This window comes from Vicugna pacos, chromosome 34 (genome assembly GCF_048564905.1).
Source record: "Vicugna pacos chromosome 34, VicPac4, whole genome shotgun sequence".
In the NCBI taxonomy this organism is placed as follows: Eukaryota; Metazoa; Chordata; class Mammalia; order Artiodactyla; family Camelidae; genus Vicugna; species Vicugna pacos.
Window position 1 is genome coordinate 3,299,438 of NC_133020.1, and position 22,286 is coordinate 3,321,723.

Genomic DNA, 22,286 nt, shown 5'->3' on the forward strand with positions numbered 1-22,286 from the left:
GCACCTGCCTAGCCGGCCCTGGCTCAGCGCCGGGAGGTGCCCGCCAGGGAGCACCCCGGCCCCGCTGGTGGTATCCGGGGCTCTGAGAGCATCCTGGGCACAGCAGGCGGGACCCCGGGTGCCCCTTCCCCGCCGCTCCGCGCAGCCCCGCCCCGCGACCCCGCGCCACCTGCGCGCGGATACCGGCCGCCCGGGGCCGCGGCGCCCGCGGGCTGAGCGCGGAGCAGCCGGGGCGCGGGCGGAGGGTGCGGGGAGCGCGGAGAAGGCGGCGCGGGTCCGGGGAGTGGGGGCGGGGGGTGGCGGCGAGCGCGAGCGGGGCATGCGCAGTGGGGCGGAGGCGGCGGCGATGGCCCGCGGAGGCGGGGGGACTGCTGTTTATCTGCAGCTGGGCCAACTCCGCGGCGCAGGCGGCGGCGGAGCGCGGGGCGCCGGCGGCGGGCGCAGCCTCCGCCGACCATGCCCGAGCCCACGTCCGGGCAGCCGCCGCGCGCCGCCGGGGCCCCGGCCGGGGAGGATGCCAGACGCCCGGGAGAGGCCAGGGCGGCGGCGGCGGCGGCACGATGGTGGTGACAGGCTGCGCCCGAGGCGGCGGCGGCGGCGGCGGGGACCGCGCGCCCTCCCGGCGGCGGGGCTGCGGACTCGCGCCGGCCGGGGCCGCGGCGCTGCTGGCCGGGGCGAGCTGCCTGTGCTACGGCCGCTCCCTGCGGGGCGAGTTCGTGCACGACGACGTGTGGGCGATCGTGAACAACCCCGACGTGCGGCCCGGCGCCCCGCTGCGCTGGGGCATCTTCTCCAACGACTTCTGGGGCAAGGGCATGGCCGAGAACACCAGCCACAAGTCCTACCGGCCGCTGTGCGTCCTCACCTTCAAGTGAGTCCGTCAGCCCGCGCTCGCCACCGCCGCGGTTTCTCCTCCCGCGATGACCCAGACCCGGAGAAGTTGCGGGACTGGCTTGGAGGCCGTTTCTTCTCTTGCTGCCCCTTCCCTCCACGCCCCACTCCTCTCCGGGCTGCCCACGCCAGTCTGCTCCGTGGCCCTCGGCCCCGCTTCTTGGGGCTCCAGGGGCCGTTGGGGAGGCGCGGGCTGGGAGTTGGGATCGAGTTTCTCGAGAGTCTGCGCTCTCGGCGGGCTGGTCTCTCGGGCCAGGGCTGGGAGGGGGCTGGCCGAGCGGCCTCTGCACACCCCAGCCCTGCCGGACCGTGACCGAGTGAGACCAGCGCTGGCCCAACGAGCTCCGGACGGGGGGCTGTGATGCTGAAGCTTCCAAGTTAGGAATTTCTCGGCGGCTGTTGGGCAGCCATGCAGATGGGGGGTGTATCAGCCCCCTAGGAGCCGTGAGCTGCCAGCGCTGCGTGGGTTTGGGGGAGCAGCGAGCAGGACCGAGAGCAGAGGATCTCTCCCGACCTGCAGCCTTGGCTGCTCCTGGAGCCCCTCAAATCTGCCGAAAGGGCTCGGGATCTAGACTTTAAAAGGTGTCCAGCAAAGGCAGGCAGAAAAGCATGGGATCCTCTGGGGATCCTGGGGTCCCCGTCGAAATAGTTTTTCTTTTGCAACCTCAGAGTCATGAGTCAGCATTTTAAGTGTGAAGAAGGTGTAAAGGGAATCGTGAGAACGCCAGTTTTTTGCGGGGTGGAGTATTTTCTTGAATTTCAGAGAGGGCTGGTTTCAGGTGGATGGGGAGGAAGGCCGATTCTAGGGAGGTGCTGGCTCACGTGTCATGAGCTTGACTCAACCCCTTTATAATTTGGCTCAGCAGTTAAGCTTATAATGTGCCGGACAAAACTGTTGAAATAACACTGGTTTAGTTTCATCAGCATTTTAAACCCTTTCCAACGGGTGTAACATGAGCCTGTCTTTATGGTAACGATCATTCGACACAGGGAAGGCAGCTTGGAAAGCTTGCCCAGGCTAGGAGACCAAGGTCGCTTGACAGGTGGCTGATGACTTGGAAAAGGAAACCAGAGCAGTTGGCAACAATTCGTGGGTTTTGACTTAATTCTTGCACTGAGAGTTGAATGCTTTAAGAAGGATGAGGAAATTGCACATCTGACTCCGAAGAGAGTATTTTATAAACATTTATCCTGTTAGAAAGTGGTTTTGTTTTTCAGCTGAATAATAACCTCAGCCACAAAGTTGCTTAGAACTTTAAGCTTTCTAAATGTTTTGTGAAATCTCCTTAGATGGCACAATATTCGTGTTTAAACTTCTAGATTGACCACTTTTTCATGTATTACAGTGAGGCTTGTTGATTGAGGTATGCTGGACTCAGGACAGCCATGGAGGCAGCCTAGGTCCCTGGTCTGAGCGTTTTCCCTATAAAAAGGTCAAGTGCCTGTTCCCACTTGGTGAAGGGTGAGGAATAGTGTCATTTCTTGACTTTCTAAAAAATGAATTTTTTAATCATGCAGGAGGTAGCAGGGATAGAAGGGAGAGGGGAGGAAAGGAGTAGACATTGGCCAGAAGAGGGGCAAAGGAGAAGGAAAATTGAGGGGGCAGGGGGCAACTCTTCACTTGAGATACTGATTGTAAAAAGCAGCCTGGTTGCTAAGATGCATTGCTCTTTGTAGAGTGGATCTTAACTGACTGTGTCAGATACACTTTTTTTTTTTTTGAGAAGATTGAGTTGCATGACTAGAGTGCAACAGAGCACTAACTGGAAAGGAACAGTGCCTTTTCAGAAGGAGAAATTGAACTAATCTTTCTGTATTCACAGGTGTTGATTTCAGTAGGACGTGGAGGCTTTCTTATCACAGTCACCTAAGGCAAAGCTGTATCTTCTAGTGCAATAGCGGACATGTATCAGGGATGATGTTAAAGATGTTAGAGCCACACAGCTCTGAAGATGGTTGCCAGGAAGGACAGAAAATCGCATGTATTAACTATTCAGTGTGAACCATGCACTGGCTTAAGCACTTTACATGGTTGGTGTCTTTATGATTTTTATTTTAGGTAATTGGTGAAAAAAGAAGTGGCCTTTGAAATAACGTACAGACGATCTTAACTGTATCTCAAGCTTGTCTGAGCAAAACTTTTGAGAATTTAAAGCCATTTTATTTATTCGTTTATATTTTTGTAAGAACATCTAACATGAGATCTACCATCTTAACACATTTTAGGTGCACAATACAGTGCTGTCAGCTATGGGTTGTAACAGCAACCCTTGATGCTCCCCTCACTGTCCTTGGCAACCACCGTTTTACTGTCTGGTTTTATGAGTTTGACTATTTTAGATACCTCATATTCTGCAACCAGTGTACTGCACGTAGCGTAACCCCCTCCAAGTTCTTCTACGTTGTTGCACATTGCAGATTTCCTTCTTTCTAAGGCTGAATAATATTACATCGTGTGTATCTGCCATTTTTCTTTATCCATTCATCTGACAGTGGACACTTAGATTGCTTTTATATCTTGGTTATTGTGTGAATAATGCTGCAACGAACATGGAAATGCAGATATCTTTTCAACATCCTGATTTCCATTCTTTCGGGTTTATACCCAGAAGTAGGATCACTGGATCATCTGGTGATTGTATTTTTAATTTTTTGAGGAACCTCTATCTAGTTTTCCATGGTGGCTGCACCATTTTATTCTTGTAGCAATAGTATATACAAGGGTTCCAGATTCTTCATATCCTTGGCAATTTTCATAAAGGAGTGAGGTGGTATCTCACTGTGGTTTTGATTTGCATAATTACTGAATGATTTGCATGATTAGGTTTTCACGATTAATGATGTTAAACATCTTTCCATATACCTGTCGGCAATTTGTGTGTCTTCTTTGGAGAAATGTCTCTTCATGCCTTTTGCCCATTTTGAAGTCAGGTTATTTGATTTCCTCTGCTTTAAGTGGTAGGGGTCCCTTACATATTTTAGATATCACGAACATATCAAATATTTGGTTTGCAAATATCTCCTCTTATTCTGTGTGTTGCCTTTTCCCTCTCACACCTGCTGTGCACAGGCTTTACAGTTTAATATAGTCCCACTTGTCTAATTTTTGTTTTATTGATTGTGCTTTCAGCATCACATCTAAGAAACCATTGCCAAACCTGATATAACAAAGTTTTTCCCCTATAGTTTTTTTCTAGGAGCTTTACAGTTTCCAGTCTCATATTTTAATTCTTAATACATTTTTGAGTTGATTTTTGTGTATGTTGTAAGATAAGGGCCCAACTTCATTCTTTTGCTTGTGGAATAACCAGTTTTCCCAGTATCATTTATTGAGAGACTATCCTTTCCCCATTGTGTATTCTTGGAACCCTTGTCAAAGACCATTTGACTGTATATGTATATATATATGTGTGTGTATATATATATGTGTTATATATATATGTGTTATATGTATATATGTGTATATATATGTGTTAGTTATGTATATGTATATAATATGTATATGTATATATGTGTTAATTTCTCTATTCTTTTCCATTGGTCTATATGTCTGTTTTTATGCCAGTGCCATACTGTTTTAATTACTATAACATTGGAATATGCTTTGAAATCAGGAAGTATGATCCCTCCAGCTTTGTTCTTGTAGCTCAAGATTGCTTTCTATATTCAGGATATTTTGTGGTTCAATATGAAATTTAGGATTTGTTTTTCTTTCTCTGTAAAAAATACCTTGGGATTTTGATGGAGATGACATTGAATCTGTAGATGGCTTTGGGTGGACATTTTAACAGCGTTAAGTCTTCTCATTCATGAACATGGGATGTCTTTCCACGTATTTGTGTCTTAATTGCTTTCATCAGTGCGTTGTAGTTTTAGGTATGTAAGTTTTTCATCTCTTTGGTTAAATTTATTCCTAAGTATTTTATTCTTTTTGATGTTGTAGTAAATGGGATTGTTTTCTTAATTTTGGGTAGTTCATTATTAGTGTGTAGAAATGCGGCTGATTTTTGTGTGTTGATTTTTGTATTCTGCAACTTTACTGAATTCGTATATTTGTTCTGATAATTTTTTGGTGGCGTCTTTAGGGTTTTCTACATGTAAGATCATGTCATCTGTAAACACAGACGATTTTACTTCTTCCTTTCTGATTTAGATGCCTCTTATTTCTTTTTCTTGCCTAATTTTCTGCCTGGGACTTCCATTTCTATGCTGAATAGCACTTCTATTAAGTGACAAGAGTGGTCTTGTTCCTGATCTTGGAGGAAAAGCTGTCAGTTTTTCACTGTTGAGTGTGATGTTAGTGGTAAGCTGTTCATAAATGTCCCTTTATTATGTTCAAATATATTCCTTATAGACCTAGTTTGTTGAGAGATTTTTTTTTCACCATGAAAGGGTGTTGCATTTTGTCACATGTTTTTTCTGCATCTATTCTTTATGATGATCATGTGATTTTTATTGATTTTTACTCATTTTGTTAATGTGGTATTTCTCATTAACTGATATGTATATGTTGAATCATCTTTGCATCCAGTGATAAAGCTCACTTGTTCATGGTGTATTTTTTTTTTTTTTAGTGTGCTGTTGAACTTGGTTTGCTAGTGTTTCGTTCTGGATTTTTGCGTCTGTGTTAACAGGGAAATTGGCCCAAACTTTTCTTTTCTTGTAGTATTTTCATCTGGCTTTGTAAACTCATTTTTAAGAAAGACGCTTTTAATTTTGAGATAATTGTCCATTCCCACGCAATTGTAAGTAATGATAAAGAGATCCCTCATGGCTTTTATCCATTTTCCCCAGTGGTAACCTCAAGCATAACTGTGGAAGACAGTCACAGCCAGGAAGTTGCCATTGATACAATCACTGTTTTCATTCAGATGTCACCAGTTTCACATATACTCTTTTATTTTTATTTTTGTTAAATGTATAGTCTTTGCCATTTTATCATGTGTCAATTTTTGAGCCTACCATCGCAATCAAGATATAAAACAGTTCTATTGCACAGATCCTTCATGTTTTCTGATCACGGCTGTAGACGTCGAATCCATTACAACCACTAACATACGTTCTCCATCTCTATAATTTTGTCCTTTCAAGAGTGTTTTCTTTGGAACCATGTACTATGTAACCTTTGAGATATTTCTGCACTCAGAATAATTCTCTGAAGTTTATTCAGATTGTTGCATGGTTCTGGTTTGTTCCTTTTTATTGCTGAGTAATATTCCACTGCATGGATGTGTCACTGTTTGATCATTCACGTGGTAAAGGACATCCGGGTTGTTCCCAGTTTGGGGCTGTGACAATTAAAGCTGCTACAAACATTCATTTACAGTTTTTGATGGGAACGTAAGTTTTTATTTCTCTGGGAGTACAAGCACTCAGGAGTACATGTGCTGGATCATATGGTAGTTGCATGTTAGTTTTTTAAGAAACTGACAAACTATTTTCCATCCCATCCCATTAGCAGCATGTGTGTAATCCAGTGTCTCTGCTTCCTTACCAGATTTGGTATTGTCACTGGTTTTCATTGTAGCCTTTCCAGTGAGTGTGTAGTGACATCTCATTGTGGATTTAATGGGCATTTCCCTAATGGCCGATGGTGTTAAGTATCTTTTCATGTGTCTATCTGCCTTCTGTATACCCTCTTTGTTAAAATTTCTCTTCACATTATCTGTCAATTTTCTAAGTGGATTTTTTAAAAAAATATTTTTATTGAAGTATAGTCAGTTTATAATGTGTCCATTTCTGGTGCACAGCACAACACTTCAGTTACATAGGAACATACATATATTCATTTTTATGTTCCTTTTAAACGTAAGTTACTACTCAGTGGGTCTTTTCTTAACATTGAGTTTTACAATTTCTTTATGTATTCGGGATCAAAATCCTTTGCCACGTATGTCGTTGATACATATTTCCTTCCACTTTATTTTCATCCTCTTTTCATCCTCTTCACAGGGTCTTTCCCAGTGCAAAACTCAAACTGATTTTTTATTAAAAGTAGTTGATTATCTTTGATTTAATAAATAAATGGTCACACATACTGACAGCTAGAAACTCCCTTGGGAATAAATGATAAATAAATTAATTAAGGTATGTGATGCTCGTTACTATAAAGGTGCTTGCTTGTGTAGAAAGATACTAATCGCAGTTTTTCTCGCACAAGAAATGGGCCGAGGTTAAAATGAGGCAGAGGATGATCAGAGTGTCTGCTTTTACCAGGGTTGGGGGCAGAGCACGATGCAAGATGAGGGCAGCTCACCAGGATGCGCTGGCTTTTGTGCTACGTCAGTTTAGCTAAACCAGAACTGCGTCTAGGAAGTTCCTTTCCTGTATTGAGCGGGGTTAGAGTTGGACGGGAGAAATTTCTTGGAGGTTTGGAAAGTGAAAGTGAAGTGGCCCTGTGCCCTCTCGGATGGCGGGCGTCGGTTTTGGGGCCGTCTCACCTCCTCCTGGCTGCCCTGGACTTGCTGACTCACCTGCTGCCGGGATGCACCAGCGGCGAATTCTGCAGCTCCTCCAGGTTTCTCCAGATCTCCTTCAGCTCCGTGGAATCACGGTGCAGGTGTGCGTGGAGAAGACCACTGACCTGCTTGCGAGCCACTGCCATCATTAAAGTGAGCCTTAGATGCTGCAAGAAGCAGAGTGTATTCTAGCGCATCCGTGGGGGGTTCCAACCCCTGCTTCCTGTCCCCCACGTCAAGCCCCTCCTTCCTTCTCGGCTGCCTGCCCTGCTGGCTTTCGACGTCTGAGACAGACACAGTAGCAGCAGCCTTGCTCAGGCTACTTAACCAGTTCCCAGGATTGTGGAAGGTCGAATCTCTGTCGTACCTTCCGGATACTGCATTTGCTGGATCATTCCTGGTGGCCCCGCTTCTCTGGTGAAACTTTAACTGATAAAAACGATCATTTCTTTGTGTTGCTTGAAGTAGTTTAGAATTCTAATGAATTTCTGCCTCTAGTCAATAATCTTCTTATTCAGTCGTTTCAGAAGCTCATTTCCAAGGGCACACAGGAATATTTTTGGACTCTTGCAGAGCAGGATCAAAACAACTGTGAATACTTAATTTGCAGCGGCAATCTTTTTTTTTTTTTATGTTGCTTCTTTATCCTTCACGGGCCATGACCTGTTTTCGCCCTAGAATCGAGGGAAACACATTAAGTCACTTTGTAGACACTGAATTGACACAGGATCAACCCCCTTGATGCTCACCACCCCCAGCTTGAAAAATGGCCCTGAGGGATTTAAAAACTGCTTAGCTTTTTAATTTTATTTCCTCCCTGTCCCCTTCCTCTTGTTAGCAGTGCCATTCTGTATCAAGAAGCAAGGAGAAGCTTCCTTCGAAAGGAAAGAACCAATGGTTTTCCAATGTTAAATATGGGGAGTCTAGGGGGAGGGTGTAGCTCAGTGGTAGAGCACATGCCTAGCATAGTCGAGGTCCTGGGTTCAAGCCCCAGTTCCTCTTAAAATGTATAAATAACAATTATTTTCAAAATGGAGAAACTAAGGCAAATGAAAGGGCCTTAATTCTCTCTCTGTATTTAGGCTCTTAGATCATATTATTGTACTTGTTTGCTATAAAGCTTTAGTTTATCGAAGGCTTCTGATAGTAGTAGAAACCATAAGAGTGAAAATGGGTGGTTTAAAATGTCAGAGTTAAAAAACAGTATCTTAATACGTGCAGCTGTAAAGATTTGCAGCATTTTAATGTTTGGCTCTTAAGAGTTTTTTTGCAGCAGTTTGCATCTTTTGCATGATATGCCAGCCATGAAAAATCAGCTCTAGCCTCTGTGCCCAAAACCTAAAAGAAATGGTGGCACATTCCTTTTGGTTCTGTTCCTTTTGATTTGACCTCTGTGGGAGTTCATTTTGAGATAGTCTGTTGCTACACGACTGATAATTTTGTTTACTAAGTCTGTGATGGAAGACAAGTGAAGATTGTTTAGAATGTTTGGCTAGATTGTATGGATGTTCAGTGATGGATGTAGCTAAGGAAAAATGAGATTGGAGGCAATAAAGATTTTATAGAGAAAAATGAAAAAAAAAAAAAAGGCCTCTGAAAATTTCATGCCAAACTAAGGTTATCTTAGAAACCCCAAGAGGAGGATCCTTGCCTGTTGGGATGTGCTTTAGACGTAAGATCGACTTTTTTTTTTTAAATTGAAGTATAGTCAGTTATAATGTATCAGTTTCTGGAGTACAGCATAATGTCCCAGTCATGCATATATATAGATATACATACACACACACACACGCACATATATCATCTTCATATTCTTTTTCATTAAAGGTTATTATACTGAATAGAGTTCCCTGTGCTATACAGAAGAAATTTGGTTTTTTTTTTTTGTCTGTTTTTATGTATAGTGGTTACCCTTTGCGAATCTCAAACTCCCAAACTTATCCCTACCCACTCCCTTTCCCCCAGGAACGATAAAATTTTTTACTATGTTTGCATGTCTGTTTCTGTTTTGTAGATGAGTTCATTAGTGTCCTCTTTTTTCTTTTTCTTTTTTTTTTTTCAGATTTTACAGATTTTTAGATTTTAGATTTAGATATGAGTGATATCATGTGGTATTTTCCTTTCTCTTTCTGGCTCCCTTCTCTTAGAATGACAATCTCCAGGTCCATCCATGTTGCTGAAAATGGTATTGTTTTATTCTTTTTCATCACTGAGTAGTATTCCATTGTATAAATATACCATAAGATCAACTTCAGACTACAGTCTGGTGGTATAGGAGGATGGAAAATGAAAGGAATGTATTTCTAAATCATGAGAGTTTTAATAGGTGAGCTCCACAGACGTCTGAAGGTTTGGAAAACATTTTTGGAAGCAGTCTTTTAAAAATCAACAGTATCTTTTCTATTTTTCTTTGGAGCTACATGTATATTTTTCTTAACTTTGAATATGTAACTCACTTTTAAAAGGGGATGAGAAGTGCTTGATCATGCCGCAGTGATGGCCTGGGCCCTTTTCCAAATAATGAGAGATGGTTTCTGTTCTAGGAGGCAGTGCTTGATCTGCCCCAGCCACCTCCCTGACCTCTAGTCTGTCCATCTCCACCTCATTCTATTCAGGTCTGCATCCTAGTGTCTGCATCCCTGTACAGGCCAAATCTGCTGCCACTGCATGCCTCTGAACTTGCCTCTTCTTCCTGGATGCTCTTCCCCCAGGCCCCGGGCATTGCTTCCTCTCTCCCCGCCTTCAGTCGCTACTCAGATGTCACTTCATCACAGCGGCCTCCTCTGGCCACCTGGTCTAAAATCGCAGGTGCTCTCCACGTTACATCCTTACTCTCACACGCTTTCCCTCTTTGCCTTAGTAGCCTTGGTTGTCATCTGCCATCACATATTTATTGTTGCTTTTTGTCTCTTCTCACTCTTGCGTGAGCTCCATCTGGTGTATCTTTAGCACCTAGGACAGTGCCTGGCATGCAGCGTAGGGGCTCAGTGAATTACTGTCTAAAGAATGAATGAATCGGGGTGGGGGTAGAGCTCAGTGGTAGAGTGCCTGCTTAGCATGCATGAGGTCCTCGGTTCAATCCCCAGTACCTCCGTTAAAATAAATAAATAAACCTAATTACCTCCTCCCTCCAAAAAAATTTAAAGAAAAAAGAAAGAAAGAATGAATCCATCATGTTTGGGAATGCCCGACTTTTTCAGGTAACTATGTAGGTAGGGCCACACCTTTATAACATGGAGGAAAAAGTCTGCTGGACTTATTTCTTGGCTTATTTACCGTTTGTCTTCCTCCGCCCAAGAGAAAAGTGGAGAAAGACAAGGAGTTTGCTAGGCGCACAGAGAGGTTACTGGGAGGTGCAGAGGCAGCTTTGACCCGGGAAGGCTCTGTTGCTGTGGCTCTGTTGTAACCTGCTGAGAATGTGACGCTGGAGAGAATGAGATCTTTAGCACTTCTGGGTCATCCGTGGCGTACTGACGCGTAGTGGTTGGTGGCTGCTTGCTATGACCTTTAAGGCTGGATGCAGCAGTTGTCCCTTCTGAGACATACCCCGGAATTACGTGGGTTTCTCTCCCCGCCTTGCTCTCAGGGGACTGAGGTTCCTCCATGCAGTGTCTTGCTGTCTGTAAGGAATGGGCATTTTTCTTCCCCCCAGTCAATGACGTAGACATGAAATGTCATTTCCGGGTGGACTAAATGGATCATCAGGACCTGAAAACACTTTCTGAAAGGAGCGATGGTCACTGTGACTTCCTCTCCCCAAGTGTCGCACAGTGAAGAACTTGCCTGGTCTTTGTCCCAGGTCCCTGGGAGGGAGCTTCTCAGGATTTCCCGAGTGCTGGGAGTGACTCTTGTTCGTGGTGGGCCCCAGGACCACACCTGAGTTTATACTGAGGACGAGGTGACTCATGGTGGGTCTGCAGAGAGTTTCAGAATGGGGCTGGCCCTGCTGGAAAGACCACTCGTATGCTTAAGGAGTTGGGGCTTTGAGCCGGGTAATATTGTTACCAAGCAAGGACTCGCTGGTCACAATACTATGGCACTGGCTTCTGAGAAGAGGACTTGGGAGGTCGACCAGCAAGAGGATAGGAGGCAGGGTTCAGATCAGTCGCCAGGATCTGGGGTTTGGTCAAGCCTTGACGAGTTAGGGGAGGAGGGCTGGTGTGGGAAAGTGCTGGTGGGCAGGTTCTGGTCGGAGGGCTTTGAACTGGGCCGTTTATGCTGAAGTGTGGTGAAGGAGTTTCAGCACTGGGTCTTCCTGGATAAGAGACCCTTTGCTTCTGAAAGGAGTCAGGCGTTCAGGTTTCAGTCGTGTTCCCTGTCCTTTAGTTCCACGTTGGGGTAAAAGAAACTTTGGTTTTGGGTGTTACTTGAGGTCAGACTTTTCTCCTCTGCACATGCCTCCTCTGCATGACTTGTGGTTTTGCTGTGTCGTACCTGAAAAACAACTCAGTATCTTGTTAGAAACAGGATGGAGCCGGTTTGGGTTGGATCTGCAGTTACAGTATCTAGGAAGGCCCAACCTTCCAACCTCCCTTGGAAAGGAAGGCGGTGGAGATGGACAGTGATGGACTCAATTAGCTAATGTAGTGAAACCCCAGCTAAACTGGACGCTGAAGCTTGGCTGTGCTCCCCTGGTCGGTAATCACACGTCACTGTGCCCAGAGGGTGATGTGTCCTGAAGACGCAGAAGGGTCGTGTTTAGGACCCTTTCAGACCTGGGCCCATGGGCCTTTTCTTTTGACAAGTTTCGAGTCATATCTTTTTAAATAAAATTATGATCGTAAGTACCATGCTTTCCTGAATTCTGCGAGTCGTTCTTGCAAGTTATTGACCCTGAGGGAGTGGTGGGAACCCCCGACTTTGTGGCCAGTTGGTCGCAAGTGCAGGTGGCCCAGAGACCATTGAGCTGGAGGCTGGTGAAGGAGGTGAGGGGGGTCTCCTGCAGGGCTTGGTCAGGTATTCAGTGTCAGAATTGCAATGCGTCCAAACATCCATCCCTTTCAGAGAAAAGACAGTTGCTGGAAATGGACAGCTCAGTTATAGCTGTAACTAACTCTCTTTGCTGTTGATCTGTTCATTCTTATCATTTGCTTGCTCACTTGTTGAAGATTTTTCTTCTGGGACCTGCTTCCTTCTCGATGTGGTCACTGACCTTCCTGCCCTCGGTTTCCTCATCCTTTCTTTGACGCAGTCGCTGCTCTGGCCACTTCTGTGACAAGAGTGACTGTAACTGCGTCTTGCATGGGGCGTGGGCTCCTCCTGACCAGCTGCCTTTAGCCTGTCCCCTCCCTGCAGCTTCCTCGGAGCCAAGTGTGGATGCATTTTGCTTTTGCCTCAGGGCGTCTGCTCTGTTGTTTGCACTGGTGCCTGCGAATCACATCCTTTGGTTCTTCAGAGACCTGAAGTGGTGATGATTTGCTGATTTATTCCTGGTACTGGAGGGGACGCAGAGGAGCCACCAAAGCGATTCAGGGACCAGAGGGATTCGCCTTGGAGGAAACATGAGAAGAACCAGGTGCTGTTGTTTATTGGGTGAATGATCTAAGATGACTGTGGAAACCACTTACAAGCATCTGAGAGCCGCAGAAGGCAAGAGACGAGGAGGAAAATCACAGCAGTCCAGGAAGACAGGAGAATAGATCGTGTGCTTAGTGTTGGGTTCTGGAAAGTCACCAGGAAACGCATCAGGGAGCCCATCACTGGAGACAACAGAAACAGAAGATAAGACGGACGTTTCATTTTTTTTCTTTTCCCTGGTTTATAGTTCCTACTGGAAAAGAATGTGTTTGTGTTATTGCTGAGAAAACTGGATATTTCTGGTAAGCATGGTAACCATAGGCGCCCTCCCTTAAGCTTGGAGACCTGAGTATCATTGCTCTGGGCATCACCTGCCTTGAATCACCGGGTTGCCTGGGGCAGACCTCTGGGCCCCATTTCAGACCTATTGGCTTAGAAGATCTTGAGGTGGGATTGGGGAACAGGCAGCTGTGACTAGGTCGTTCAAAATCCTGGGAGCCACTGGGACTCAGTGGGAGCTCCTGTTGAGTAAAGTTGAGATGCCGGACTCTCCCCGGCATAACAGAGAAAGGGACTCAAAGGCTCGTTGAGGTGGGACTGTGGGAAGCCTGCACACCCCTCCCTCCCGTCCCCTGAGAGGGCCACGTGCTTTTCTTCCCACCGAGACATTGGCAGCCACATTAGTGAGGGAGCACCTGCAAGGCCGAGAAGCTCTTAAATGTTACTTGATCTGTATGGCTGGGAAGTCCCAGGTTCAGGGCCAAAATCCAGGCTGGAGTCACCACGGTGGGAGAGTCATGACCTCTCATACAGTCACCAGACCTCTGCTAGCTCATTGCGGTAAAACCGTTAGACGCAAGTGGAGTTGGGGTCCCCTTGAGGAAGGACCCCGGTATATTCCGGGGACAGCTCTTCCAGAGACACAGCCTGCGTTTGAGTTTTGAGGGTGAGAAGCCGATCGGAGGTGGCAGCCAGTGATTCTTTCTTCTCCCCTCCCTGCCCCTTCTCCTGTGACTGCTTGGTGCCAACTGTCTGACCTGTGACCTTTCCTGGGAACTGGTGCCATCCGGTTACGGTGAGCTCAGTATGGCCCCATCTTTCTGGGCAGTTTTACCAGGAGGCAGAGGAGTTTTAGATGGGGAAGGAGCTGTTTGCATTCCTATTTGTCAAAGTCTGGAAGGCTTTTCTAATTAGTCAGACGTGACTATTAGGATTATTTCAGGAAAAAAAAAAGTAAAAATGTTTTATTTCCTAGTGCTTAGCCTAGCTTTAAATGAGAAGTCAGGGCCAAATCAAATGGAATTTAGGATTCTTTGAGCTGAAAGGGAAACTTCCAGGTTAATGTAAGTTTATCTGCTGGTCCAGGAAACTTTGATTTAGAATCAATTGTGTGCTAAGTGAGATGGGTACAATGATGAAAAATTAATTTCTTGCAGTGTATGAAGACATGCTTATAACTTTTGAGAAATATAGTAAAAGGGTTTTGAAAAATTAAGTGCTCTTGTCGACTGAAAAAAAAAAAAACACACTAAAAGTAGTGAGTTATGTCTTATCTGAGGACCTTAATGAGAACTGTAGCGCGGGAAGGCAGCCTCTCAGATCGCTCTGAGGGACTGTTCCAAAGAGGTAAGGGAGGAGCCAGGATATATAGGCATTTTTGCTGAAAAAAAAAAAAGTAGTCAAATGTCAAAAGATAACTGCTGTCGTAATAAACAGACCTCTCAAGTTAACGATTTTGGTGCTTTTCTGTATGAGAAGATGCGGGAGGCTGGGCTCATTGAAATTACTCCTTTGACGTGCACGTTACCCATCTCAGGCCAGTATCCTGTTCTTCCCCATCCAGAGCTCCCCTCCAGGTGCACAGTCAGGGGGAGGCTGCAGTGGCCAGTGGCTTCATGATGGGCAACATTTGCTGTTTGCTGAAATGCCAGGCGACATTTTTTGTCCACACTATAAGGGACACTATAATGGAGGTGTGTTCAAGACGACGTGGAGACGAGGCTGTTCTTCCCAGATGGTACTTAAGGCGGGCTGAGATCACACTTCTGAGTGGGCATTTCTGGTTATCCCAACACCAATTCTAGTTTTAAATATTCCACCTTCCTTTGAGCTGAAATCTGTCTTCTAGTGGTTGGCAGGCACTGTGGCAAGTTGTGAGTTCCTGTGCCATCTGAACGGTGCCCAGATATTTCCACACAGCCACGGAGGCCCAGAGCTGCCGGGGCTTCAGTATTTCAAGAGAAGCTGGACTTCTTTTGTACGAAACCACCTGTTTTAAAAATACTGGTAAATTATAAAAAGAAATAAAAGGTATGCTGATGAAACAAAGCAATTTGCAGGCTATGCCAGACCCTTGGAGAGTCTGTTTGCAAAATTGTCATTGGATCTTAGTTTTTCCTCTAGGAGCTATTTAGAGTAAGTGCATTGCTTCAGTATTTTATTCATTCATCCATTCGTCTATTTATTGTGTGACAACTGTGAACCAGGCATTGTGCTAGACGCTGGGCATAAATATGCAATGATCCTTTACCCTTGAGAACTTGGTGTCATCTCCAGGCTGAGTGTCCCCCATTTCCTCAAACCTACCTTCCTGAGACATCACTGTGAGACCCCCTCCCCTCGTCATCCTGTAGCTCACCTGCAAAGGAGCCCCAGACTTTAGGAAGCACCCTGAGGGGCTGCTGCCCCACGTTGGGTACCACCCACCTCACCTCTCCTACCTCATGCAGAATGCCTCCCTCTTCCTTATCTCTGTACCTGGTAGGCTCTCCCACTGCTAGAATTCTCTCACCGGCTACTGATTATCTGCCTAAGTGCCTCTCTTCCTCCTAATGTGCTGTTAACTCTTCGGTAGCAGATACCACCTCTTTTCTTTGTATCTCTGGGCCCTGCATTGTACCTGGCATCTAGTAAGTGCTCCATAAATACCTGTTGGAGTGAGCTGAAGTGAAAAATTAGTTTGAGCTGTGCAGTTCCCTGACTGTTTGAGTGGTTTGGCTTGTTTTGATAGCCAGGACACCATAACTGCCTTGAGTTTGGGGTAAGCTAACAGCCCTTGGAGAATGCCATGTGTAGAGTTTTGTTCTGGATTGCAAGTATTTCCTTCTCTTTTGCGTCCAAATGCCGGCTTTTACTCTTACCCATATTCTGTCTGATGTGTTAGAATTAACTAACAATTTCAGGCATTTAAACTTTGTAAAGCTCAGCCTGTCTCTTAGCACAGCAACTCTCCTTCCCAGATTCAGGCCTTCTGCGGGTTTGATTACACAATGGGCTGATTTAAGTCTTTGATAAAAATATTGTACACACCAGAGATCATATCAGAATCCTGGTATTCTGATATTACTGGAGGTCTCCATCAAGGAGACATTGATGTATTATTCACCACTCCTTGTGTTTGCTCACATCTCTCTCATTCCATGTTGTATGCAAGGAAAGTCTGAGAGATTCTGACAAATGCCTTTGTTAAAATACAGATGTGACGTGTCTGACACATTCCCTCTCCTATTAACGTGTCAGCTTCATCAGTTAAGCTCCCTTTTTGTGAACCCACAGTGGCTCCCAGAATCAGAGATTCTTTTTCGCGGTGCTCACAAACAGAACGCGTTCTAAGATTTTTGTCATCATTTCGTCTTCAGCTCACTTGTCTGTAGTTTGGAGAGTTCATTCTCCATCTTTTTAAACATTTGGAGCACTCTCCTAACTCTATAGAGTTTTGGTGATTTCTCCAGGTTTGGATTCACCAGTTTCAGGTGCCATGTCAGAGGCTTTCACTCTGTTTCCTTATCACTCCAGTGGTTCCCCATCCAGCAACTTATTTTTATATTTTGGGATCTAGTTGAATTCACTTAAAACACCAAGCACTGTATCCCAACCAATTTCCAGAAATAATCTACATGGATAACATCTGGACGTTTTTGGATCAATGCTGTTATTTGTGATGAATAATTACAAATATTAGTCATTGGAAATGATTGTATCCAGAGTTAAGAACTAAAGTATAATATGTGTGGGAAGAGTCAGATACCTAAGGGTTTCGTCTTATCTGATGTCTTGCCTTCTCTTTATTACCGTTTTTATAATTAACACAGTGAGATACATCTTTGTACATTGGTAAGAAAATTCCCGTGTCTTCAAGATACTTGTGACACCAGAGGTGTGGGTTTACTCCCACACCTGCTGGGTGTCCTCGAATCCAATTCAGTTCTAACACCGTCTGCCTGGAGTTGGCATCAGACCCCCAGGCTAAGGGCTCAGTTCTGCAAGACTGCCCCCACTTCAGACAAGTACAAGTGTTAGGTCCCGAGGTCAGCCAGGTTTATGTCTGACTGGGCTACCCATCAGGGGTTCCCGTGACCCCTCCTTAGGTTTGAGAATTTGCTATCATGGCTCACAGAGCTCAGGAAAACACTTAAGGTTCCTTGGTTTATTATGTAACGAAGGGTATGGTAAAGGGTCCAGATAAACAGCCAGATGGGGAGATGCACAGGGCAAAGTCTGGTGGGTCCTGAGTTCCGGAGCACCTGTCCTCGTGGAGTTGGGATGCACCACCCTCCCGGCACACTGATGTGTTCACCAGCCTGGAAGCTCTACAGACCCCACACAGTTCAGGGATTTTTATGGAAGCTTCATCACATAGGCGTGATCAGTTATTAACTCAGTATCCCACCTGTCTTCTCCCCGAGGGTGGAGGGTGAGGCTGAAGGTTCCAGGCTCCCAATCACGGCTAGAAGCTGCCCAGGAGCCTGGTGCGAGTCACCTCATTAGAACCAAACACACGCCCACCGTGCGGGGAGTTCTGTGTCAGGAACCAGCGTTAGATCAAAAGGTGCTCCTTGTACGCTTATCATTTAGGAAACTGCAAGGAACTTAAGAGCTCTGTGCCAGGAACTTCGGGGCAGCGACCAAACGTTAAAACAAAAGATGCTCTTAGCACTTCCATTGCTTAGGAAATTATAAAGGTTTTAGGATCTCTAGCCAGGAGTCAGGATGAAAGCAAAAAAATACATATTTTTATTATATCACAGTATCATGTATGTGTATGTATGTGTGTATATCTTTGAACACTTTTCTGGTTGTTTCCTTGTGGAAAATTCGTAGAAGTGGAGTTTTTGGCCAGAGGGTGTGTAGTTGTTAAAGCCTTTGATACCTGTTGACAACCTAGAGACCTTTCAGCTTGGACACCCACCTGTCAGCTGAGAGACTGCCAGTCTTCTCTCCTGGAGAGGGGTGTGAATGAATTCTAAATGAATGGCTCAGTAGGTCTGGAAGAGCCAAGCTCGTGATGGGGGAAGCAGTGTAAATTCACCCTTAGGGGCCGGGCTCCCAGGGAGCTGCACCCAAGTTCTCTGGGGATGGGGACTTGGTCTTGTCCCTGTCACAGCTCCGCCAGCCTGAGCTTTCTGATTTCCAGCCTCTTTCTCGCCGTATGTGGGTCCTCTTGTACTGGCATGGGAGGGACACTGTTCTCCAGGCTTTGGCTGGACCTCCAGTTCCCTAGGTCACTGCCCGTCCCTCTTTTCCACTGGATGGGGTATTCCACATCGGGCTCCAATACAGCTGACTCAGATCTTGCATTGAATGCCCTGGAGTTGGATTCCACACAGAATTCATTTTTCTTTTTTTTAGGCTCAGTTAAGACCATGATTTCTTCAGTGAGAATGAAAATGGAGTTGATTGGTAACTGTGGCATTTAGATCCACGTGTCCAGATAAAGCTGGACATGTTTAAAATTCTGTAGGTTAAAGCTGTGAATGAATCAAGCATTTGGAATATACCATCGCTAAAGTTGACTTTGAGGTTTTCAAGTGTTTTTGGCAAAGAGGAGGTGTTTCTATAAGAGAAGCAGATCAAGGGCATGAGGGTAAAGCCGTGGGGTTAGTGTTTTGGTAAAACGGGGAGCAGTATATTCACAACTATTGGCAGAATCACTTAGGGTGTGTTTGTTCCCCCCAAAGAACCACACCCTATACCATTGAATTTTTTCTCTAATCACCCTACAGACTCAATTGAGGACATTATTGTCCTGTTATTAAATTATGGCGACCTACAGAAGTCTCTCTGTTCTGCATTTTCTTCTTCTTTTTTTAATTGAGGTATTGTCAGTTTACAATGCTGTGTCAATTTCTGGTGTGCAGCACAAGCTTTGGTCATACATGAATATACGTATAGTCATTTTCATATTCTTTTTCACCATAAGCTACTGCAAGATATTGACTATACTTCCCTCTGCTGTACAGTATGAACTTGTGTATCTATTTTATATATACCAGTCAGTATCTGCAAATCTCAAACTCCCAGTTTATCCCTTCCCACTCCCTTCCCCGCTGGTAACCATTAGTTTGTATTCTGTGTCTGAGTCTGATTCTGTTTTACATATAAGTTCATTTGTCTTTTTTTTTTCTTTTTTATTGAAGTATAGTAGCTTTACAGTGTTGTGTCAATTTCTGGCATACAGCATAATGTTTCAGTCATAGATATACATGCATATATTCGTGTTCATATTTTTCATTAAAGGTTACTACAAGATATTGAATATAGTTCCCTGTGCTGTGCAGAAGAAATTTGGGTTTTTAAAATCTAATTTATATATAGTAGTTAATTCTGTTCTGAGTTTTTTTTTTTTTAATCTCAGGAAAGTGTTTTTGAAGATGTTGAACAATAAATTTCCCTTCTCTTTGTGGTTCTTTTTTTAGTTTCTTCATTATAATTCTAGAATTTAGATTCTGAGGTTTATGGGAATTTATGTGAGAAAACAGAGAAAACACTTAATACAAATTCTGAAATGCTGCACTTCTGCTCATCCTTTTAATTTCAGCTGCAGCTGGTAATATCGTGTAGGTGCCCTGGAGGCCCCATGTGGGGTGGTAATTAACGATGATTCCTTGTGCATAATCTGGAAATTTGGTTCCTGGTAGCACCATGGGTGAGAGAACACTGGTCATGTCTGGTTGTCCCAACCTTGACCACAGTCCCAGTCCCGTGGTCTCTTTCTCATCTCTGGTTGATACAGGAAAAAAATGTGGGGTGAGACGATGTCCGGGTCCCAGGTCCCTGGGACTCACCCTGCCAAGTGGGTCCTTGGCTTCATTCAGGAAAGAATTCAGGAGCGAACCACAGTTGAGGAAAGTAGATTTATTCAGAGAGACACATACGCATAGAGTGCAGGCTGTTTCAGAAGGCGAGAGAAAGGCCATGAGGTGTGCGGTTTGGGTGCTCAGGTGCTCAGTTGAAAGTAAAAGTAGTTACACGCTCCGTAGACAGGATGTGGTCCCTCTCACCCAGAAGGGAGAGCCGGAACGAGGTGTGGGGTGGTTAGTTTTTAGGAGCTCGGTAACTTCCTATGCTAACAAGTGGGAATATTATTCCGACTACTTTGGGGAAGGGGCTGGGGTGCCCAGGAAGTGAGCCACTGCCCACTTTCTGACCTTTCATGGTCAGCCTGGGAACTGTGGTGGCCCCCGTGGGAGCGCCACTCCGCGTGCTAATATGTTACACTGAGCATATAATGAAGCTCAAGGTCTGCTGAAGTCAAATCTCCCACCATCTTGGGCCTCAAGGTCTTGTGGGAGTTGAAGCTCCCACCGTCTTGGTGTTAACTGCTGTGTCGTTCCTTGAATGGCTGTGCCCTGCCCCCTCCCCTCTTGTCTCAACGGTGGCCGCACCTCTGGCCCACAGCGCTGTGGGCTTGGCTCTGAGCGCCCGGCTGCTCACGAGGAGGCGGCAGTGAAGCAGGGCTCCTTGCGGGGCCTGAGGAGGGCGGGCGTTGGCATCAGCCAGCGAGCGAGGGAGAAAGGGGTTCTGTGCCTGTCTGCCCGCCTTCCCGGTGAGGCCACGGAGATCCCTGAAGTAATACTGAATCGCCTTTGCCTTAATTTCCGTAGAGAGCAAAATTTTTAGATAGGAAGAAAATTTCTTATCAAATCTATAGAGTAACCTGATATGAGGAGTCATTTAAAATAATTAATCAAATAGCTCATCTTTCAAAGTGAGGGATTCCCTCTGCTTCCCTTGTGGCTTATATTCATTCTGTTTGTAGCTAATTCAGGTTTTGCTCGCTTTTTGCAGGCTAAACACATTTCTGACGGGCATGAACCCATTCTACTTCCATGCAGTGAATGTCGTCTTACACTGCCTTGTGACCCTCGTGCTGATGTACACCTGTGACAAAACTGTCTTCAAGAATCGTGGGCTCGCTTTTGTTACGGCGTTGCTTTTTGCTGTGCATCCCATTCATACCGAGGCAGTGAGTATCGTTGGAATGCGATGAAATAATGATGCCACCCCCCCCCCAAAAAGAAAAATCCCTGCTAAACTGATCTTTTTCCTCTTTGGAAACCATGTGAATTTAAAGCTCTCTGAAAGTGTTTATCTTTATATATAAATCATTCTGCGTGACAGCTTTTCTTTTTGAATGTTCAGATGGCTTTCCTGTACCTCCAGGATTTAACTGCTTTTCTAAATAACCACTGTTATTATTACAGGTAGTAATAAATGGCCACCGTTCTTTATTTGCAGAAAATTTTAGTCCTAATGTGCTTTAAACAGCAAGGGGCAGTTTGGGATGCTTATCATGCTGAGTCACTGTTCCTGCTCTGCGTTTTTTTAAGCTTTTCCCACTCTGCCTTCTATTTATAATGCTCATGATGCAGAGCTGTAACTGCTGGGGGGGGGAAGACCATTAAAAAGTTAAACTGACACATTTAGGGGACTTACCAATAGTTTTCCAAGTTATTTAGTAGGAATTGTAGTTATTTGGTGGATGATGAGATATTTATTGAGAAGATATCGATAGTTTAGATCTGTGGTCTTATTTAAAATATAGACCTAAAATATGGCCTCATCAAGCCACTCTGCTTCACAGCTCAGTAACCACAGGTGGTTTATTTTATGTGTATTGTTAGGGGTTGATGGAGACTTTCCAAGGGGCACCTGGGTATCACAGTTAATGTTTCCAGAACCTCAGCTTGCACACGGGCACTTTCCAACAGTTTACATCCAGGTTTGAGATCACACCTGGGGGAAAGGTGTCAGGTTCATTCTCCCCTCCCTCTTCCCCTTTCAGTTGCCGTTTTCTTATTTAAAAAAAATAAAAATGGAATGTCTTGCATACATCAGAATCTTACCATACTGCAGAAGCCCAAACAGGCACCTTACAGTGAAATAATTTGATATATTGGTGTCAGCCAAGCCTCCTCTAATTAAAGACATCAGAAACCCAAAGTAGGGCTTCCTGTCTTTCTCTGTCTCTACATGTTTCTGTGAAGGGTGCTGCGTGGCCTTAGAAGCAGGGGCTGGTGGCCTGTGACACGGCTGTCATGGGGTTCATTGGGTTTGACCCGAGAAGTCTGATTGGGCCAGTTGGTTTGGTGATGACAACTGGTCAGGCTCTGTGGCGGGTATTCTCCACAAACAGAATTC

At 45.2% G+C, this 22,286-nt stretch overlaps 1 protein-coding gene across 3 annotated transcripts in view; it reads left to right on the plus strand.

The window, feature by feature from the left end:
- The first annotated feature begins 340 nt into the window (after positions 1-340).
- TMTC1 (transmembrane O-mannosyltransferase targeting cadherins 1) overlaps positions 341-22,286 on the plus strand; it is a 233,656-nt gene continuing 211,710 nt past the window's right edge. For 2 of the 3 annotated variants that reach the window (XM_072954817.1, XM_072954818.1), the window contains exons 1-2: positions 353-871; positions 20,934-21,111. In XM_072954817.1, coding sequence (XP_072810918.1) covers positions 561-871; positions 20,934-21,111 — 489 coding nt within the window. In that variant the 5' untranslated portion in view covers positions 353-560. Of the gene's footprint in view, positions 872-20,933; positions 21,112-22,286 lie in introns of all 3 variants that reach the window. The other variant, XM_072954819.1, reaches the window with a different exon arrangement.